The 6,000-nt window shown below is 64.4% G+C and overlaps 1 protein-coding gene across 2 annotated transcripts in view; it reads left to right on the top strand.

Moving 5' to 3' along the window:
• The window catches only part of MST1R (macrophage stimulating 1 receptor), a 46,962-nt gene extending 41,569 nt beyond the window's left edge, over positions 1 to 5,393 (top strand). The window contains exons 17-21 of one of the 2 annotated variants that reach the window (XM_073352616.1): positions 535 to 716; positions 1,861 to 1,970; positions 2,790 to 2,955; positions 4,133 to 4,269; positions 4,663 to 5,393. In XM_073352616.1, coding sequence (XP_073208717.1) covers positions 535 to 716; positions 1,861 to 1,970; positions 2,790 to 2,955; positions 4,133 to 4,269; positions 4,663 to 4,894 — 827 coding nt within the window. In that variant the 3' untranslated portion in view covers positions 4,895 to 5,393. Of the gene's footprint in view, positions 1 to 534; positions 717 to 1,860; positions 1,971 to 2,789; positions 2,956 to 4,132; positions 4,270 to 4,662 lie in introns of those variants that run through there. The other variant, XM_073352617.1, reaches the window with a different exon arrangement.
• The last annotated feature ends 607 nt before the right edge of the window (positions 5,394 to 6,000 follow it).

The following is a 6,000-nucleotide window of genomic DNA, read 5'->3' on the forward strand; positions in this document are numbered from 1 at the left end:
GCAGCCACTCCCCCCCCCGCAGTTTTGCTACCCTGCCCCTAGGAGCCAGAGGGACCTGCCGGATGCTTCCTGGGAGCCACCCAGGTAAGCACCACCGGGACTCCCCACCTTGCCCCCAGGCAGGTCCCTCTGGCTCTTAGGGGCGGGATGAGGCGCGGTGGGCGCCCACTACGGTGGCCCACGAGACCCTCCTGCCTGGTTCCGGGGGCAGTCAGGGGACAGAGGAGGGGGGGTGGATGGGGCAGGGGTCCCAAGGGGGGCTGTCTAGAAACGTGGAGGGTTGGATGGGGCAGGGGTCCCGGGGGGCGGGCGCGGGCCATGACCCCCTCGTGGGGTGAGGAGGGAACTGGTTGTTAAGATTTTGGCAGCTCATCACTGGGCTTAACCCCTCTGTGATGTAGCCACTGCTCTCCACCTCTGCTGCTCCTCACTGGGCTCTGACAGCCCAGGTTGCCCCATCCCCTGGGGCCCATCCCTGCACTGTGGCTCCTGGGCTGGTTAGCGCCCCAGTTCCATGGCTGTGCTCCGTCCCAGGGATCACCGATGTGGAGGAGGTGGAGGAATTCCTGAAGGAGGGGATTCTCATGAAGAGCTTCCATCACCCCCACATCCTGTCGCTGGTGGGTGTCTGCCTGCCGTGCCAGGGATTGCCCCTGGTTGTGCTGCCCTACATGCAGCACGGAGACCTCCGGCACTTCATCCGCTCCAACAAACGGGTAAGCGCAGGCCAGCCGCCCTCCCTGCTCAGGGGCTGGGCAAAGGCAGGGTCACCCTGGCTTGGGGCTCCCTGCCTGCAGCCTAGAGGAGAAGGGGTAACCCCCGCTCCCAGAGCCAGACCCCATGCAGCTCCCTGCCTAGCCAGCCTGTGCTCTCTGCACTGGCCCAGGCGCCCTACCCTGGCCGCAGCAGGCAGGGGCCAGCAGATGGGGCCAGACAGCACCATGGCCATTGGGTTTTCAGGAGCTGCCAGACACGTCAGCTGGGCTGAAGCTGCTGCAGGGGCAGGGGGCGTTCCGGATCCTAGGGCCCAAGTGGGATAGGGGGTGCCTGGGTCTGGGGCGGGGGGTTGTGCTGCCTGTCAAATGGGCAGGAAGGTGAGATGGGGGCTAATGGACGCCCAGGAGAGCCCAGCTGCCCCTCCTGCCAGCCAGCCACCAAGTCTCCCCAGCCCTGCGGAGGCCGGGAGCTGGGGCAGTGAGTCCTGAGGGCACCAGGGTTGAGCCCTGCCCGTGTCCTCACGCTGTTCTCCCCAGGCTCTCTGGCCGGCAGGGCCACTTCGCGCTGGGAAGGCAAGGGGCTCACCTGGCTAGCAGAGGGTGCCCTGCATTCTCCTCCCCTAGCTCTGCCACTGCTCCTTTGTGCTGCCCTCCAACCCCCCAGCTATTCCCCTGCAGCTCTACTGCTGCCTATCCACACCATACTCCAGTCTCCCCACCCTCGGCTATTTCCCTCCCCCTCAGCTCTGCCATTGCCCAGCCCCGGGCTCTGCCACTGCCCCTCCACACTGCCCTGCAGCCCCCAGCTATTCCCTTCCTGCGCCCCCTACTCACCTCTGCCCAAGCAGCCCCCAGCCATGGCCAGGGGCAGGCTCAGCAGAGGGCCACGCTCCTGTGCCCCATGCCTGTGTCCTGTAGGGGTTGCCGTGGAGACGCTCTGAGCTGCGTTCTAGCGGTGTCTCCCGACAGCTGGCCGTGGGTGCTGCCCTGCCCAGTGCTCTGCCCTGGTCTCCCGGCTCCAGATGCAGAGGGACTGGGGGAGCTGGTGTTCGCAGGGCTCCAGCCGTGGCAGTGCCAGGTAAGGGCTGAGCTGTGCCCAGGCACGAGGGATGGGCTGTACGTCTCCCTGCTCTTGTCTCCCCAGAACCCGACGGTGAAGGACCTGATCGGTTTCGGGCTGCAGGTGGCGCAGGGCATGGACTATCTGGCCCACATGAAGTTTGTGCACAGGGACCTGGCCGCCAGGAATTGCATGTGAGTGTGGCGGGCGGGTGTCCGGGGCCTGCGTGCCTGGCTGGGAGGTGCTGGGGCTGCCTTGCTAGCCTGGAGCACTCCCAAGCACACTCCTCAATATCCTCTTCACCGCAAGACGCTTTCCAACAGGATGCTCTGCCCAGGCACACTGGCCTCGGGAGCCCAAGGCACGGCACCCTTTCCTTTGAGTGCAGCTGGCGAGCCCGGGGCTGGCTGCTGGGGATAGAGGGTTATGGGGCCTGGCACTGCACCCTCTGTGCTGGCTGAGCCTTGGGCCGGTGGGTACAGGGGCCTGGCACTGCCCCCTTGGTGCCAGCTGAGCCTGGGACTGGTGGGTACCAGAGCCTGGCACTGCTCCCTCTGTGCCAGCTGAGCCCAGGACTGGTGGGTACAGGGACCTGGCACTGCCCCCTTGGTGCCAGCTGAGCCTGGGGCTGGTGGGTACCAGAGCCTGGCACTGCTCCCTCTGTGCCAGCTGAGCCCAGGACTGGTGGGTACAGGGACCTGGCATGCCCGCTCGGTGCTGGCTGAGCCTGGGCAGCAGCAGGGCGAGTGTCAATCAAACTGCCTCAGAGGGAACTCTGCTATTAGGAGAATGGGGTTTGTGGCCCAGGAGCAGTCACTTTGCCAGCTAGGAGGGCGGATGCGTTGCCCTGGGGGCTGCTCTGAGACCTGCCAATCTGTGTGCCAGTGGCCCCTGAGTGCCCACCCCATGGATTTGGGCCCAGATGTCTGGGACTGGAGATAAGGGGCTCTGAGCGCCAGGCTCCTGGAGCTGTGCGACCAGCTCAGCTGGCATTCCTTGTTCGTGCCTTGCAGGCTGGACCAGACGTTCACGGTGAAGGTGGCGGATTTCGGCCTGGCCCGGGATGTCTTTGATAAGGAGTATTACAGTATCCGGCAGCACCGCCAGGCCAAGCTGCCCGTCAAGTGGATGGCGCTCGAGAGCCTGCAGATCCAGAAATTCACCACCAAGTCGGATGTGGTGAGTGCGGGGGAGGGGTTGGCTGTGTGGGGGGCTAGTGCATTGCCTGTGCCCTTGCCACGCCCACCGGGAGGCGCCCAGGAGCTGGGTGGCTACGGCAAGTGATCGCAGAACGGCCCTAACTGGCTCTCAGCTGCTCCAACTCCAGGAAAGAGCTCTGCTCTCCTCTTCATAGAATATCAGGGTTGGAAGGGACCTCAGGAGGTCATCTAGTCCAACCCCCTGCTCAAGCAGGACCCATCCCCAACTAAATCATCCCAGCCAGGGCTTTGTCAAGCCTGACCTTAAAAACCTCTAAGGAAGGAGATTCCACCACCTCCCTAGGTAATCCGCCCCCGGCTGGACCCTGCCTCCCACCTACCCCCCCACCAGACACCCCGGGCGCATGGCTGACGGAACCAGGGTTAGTGGCTGGCCCGCACATGGTGTTACATGCCCACCTTGGCACATGGGGCTTTGGAAGTTTAGACCGTTACATGTGGCTTTCCCTTTCCCAGCAGCCTGCCCCCTGGCTGTGCTGTGCCAGGTGAGCAGAACCCTGCCAGCCAGCGTGACTGGCACAAAGCAGCACTCGCTGAGCACTTGGCCTCCAGCTGAGCTTCCTTGGCTGCACTACGGGGGTCTCGGTGTCTCCTACCACTGTGTGAGGGAGGGGAGAGCCCAGCCCAGGCAGAGCCCGTTCCTAGGCGTCAGAGCCCGGCAGGAGAGAGTGTGGCCCAGGGAGAGCGTGGCCCGGGCGTCAGAGCCCGGCAGGGGAGAGCGCAGCCTGAGGGTCAGAGCCCAGTGCCAACAGACACCACTCCTGATGTTGCTGACCCAGGCAGGTCCGTGTCCTCGCTGGCCCATGCTGGGCCTACGTGGGGCCTCAAAACATGGCTCTCCGGCAGGTTGGGTAGCCAGAGTTAAAGAGCTGGGAGAGGAGCGGGGATGAAGCTGTCCCCTTGCTGGTGGAGACCAGACACCTGATGGGGCAGATTCTCCCACACCTGCTGCTGCGGGCACTGCCCAGGCCAGGCCCCCGGGCTGGGTTCCCTCAGGCAGTGCTGACATGTGCGGTGGGAGACTCTGGGGGACTGTGTGGGGTGGCTGTGTGCCACTGGCCTAGAGGATGCCAAGCATTTCCGGCCCTGCCACATGCACGGTGCTGCTAGAATGACCCCCGTTCTCTCTGGCACAGTGGTCCTTCGGGGTCCTCCTGTGGGAGCTGCTGACACGTGGGGCCCCACCGTACCCTGAGGTGGATCCCTACGACATAACGTCCTACTTGCTGAGCGGCCGGCGCCTGCCGCAGCCCGAGTACTGCCCAGACTCGCTGTGAGTGTCGTGCCCTCCTCCTCCTCACGGGGGGGTGGCCCAGGGCCCCTTGGGGACCTTCTCCCCCCATAACCCCGCTCCCTGCTGCATCCCCCACATCAACCCCACATATCCCAGCTCCCAAACTTCTGCCTGCCAGCCCCCGCAGTGAGCAGTGCCCGGCCCGACGCTCCCCAGAGCCTCCTCATCTCCTCATGCAGGACATCCCCTTTGAGCTCCCCTTCCCTGGTGTGTGGGGATGTGGGGTGCAGGGGGCCCAGCATGGGGTAATTTGGGAGGGTTTGGCATGTGGGGATCAGGTGGGGGAGCAGGAGGTGGTCCAGTGCTGGTGTCCGGCTGAGCTCCCTGCCCCTGGGCCTGTCCCGACTCTAACGGGCTCTCTTGTCGGGGCAGGTATGTGGTGATGCTGAGCTGCTGGGTTCCAAGCCCCGAGGAGCGCCCCACCTTCTTCACCCTGATCAGGGAGGTGGAGTGCATCATGGCCTCCCTGAAGGGCGAGCACTACATCAACCTGAGCGCCACCTACGTCAACCTGGAGCCCGGCCCATCCAGCCCGCCGGTGCCTGACTCCGAGGACGAGCTGGCCTCCAGCGGGGAGGAGGGTGAAGCAGCTGCCACATGTTAGGGGGCGCTCTCCGTCCCGTGGGGCACCAGGAACACAGTCAGAGCTGGCTGGGGAGACCTGGGCTGGGCAGCGTGTCAGGGGGCTGTGGCGACGCGATGGGAAGAGGTGCCAGCGCCCGGCTGGGCTCCCATTGGCACTGCCCGGCTGGGGTGTTGGAACGGGGATGTTGAGCACTGTTGTTTTTCTACCTGATATTTATTGTGTAGCGAAGAGATACAGGGACTATTTTAATACAAAGGAAACGTCAAAACCAACCAGTTCTGGGGCTTGAATCACAAAGTTTTGATTTGGGGGAAGCTTTGGAATTTTGGCTCTTTGTCCTGATTCCATGGGGGCTTGTCCAAAGGGGTGGATGGAAATTCGGCTCCCACCTGGCGCAGGGGCAGCTGGGCCTGGCTGTCATGCTGCGTCCTCAGCAGGGCGCAGAAGTGCGGGCAACCCTCCCTCCCAGTGCTACCCACAGGCCACACGGAGCCAGGGCCTAGGAGTATCCTGTGACTGAGTCTGGGGATGTGGGAATTGTTTGTCCTGGTTCTAGGCCTGGTGCCCCACACGGCTACTGGTGCTGTCTGGGCTGAGGGGAGGGCCCAGCGGCTAGGGGTGCGGCCATAGGGGCTGGCACCAGTGGGGCATGCCCTGGTGCTGGAAAGCTCTCTGCCCCCACTAGGAGCCAGGCGTGTGTGGGGCAGGGCCCTGGGGCACAGGGCATGACCTCTCACACACAACCCTGGCAGGAACTGCCCGCCTGCACCCAGCTGGGTTCAGGGCCCTGCCGGCTCAGGGACTGGGCGTCCCTTCCGCTGTCTCATCCCCTGCCCCAGCCCTGCCTTGGTGGGCACTCTCCGGAGCAGAGGGGAATTCAGTGTCCATGGCCAGTTTGTCCAGCCTGGCCTGGCCCCGGGGCTTTCCCTGAGATCGTGGCAATGGCACCGAGGTGGCAGTGTGAGGGCAGAGGCAACACAATGCTGAGCAAAGCTGGGTGCCAGGACACTGTTGGACCACACACACCCTCCCCTTTCTAGGGCATGTCCCTCAAATGCCAGCGGTATCCCCATGGTGCCCAGAGAGGGGCTGCGGCAGGGGAACTATCCCAGAGCTTGAGGTTC

The sequence above is a fragment of the Lepidochelys kempii genome, chromosome 7, assembly GCF_965140265.1.
Source record: "Lepidochelys kempii isolate rLepKem1 chromosome 7, rLepKem1.hap2, whole genome shotgun sequence".
Taxonomy (NCBI): domain Eukaryota; kingdom Metazoa; phylum Chordata; order Testudines; family Cheloniidae; genus Lepidochelys; species Lepidochelys kempii.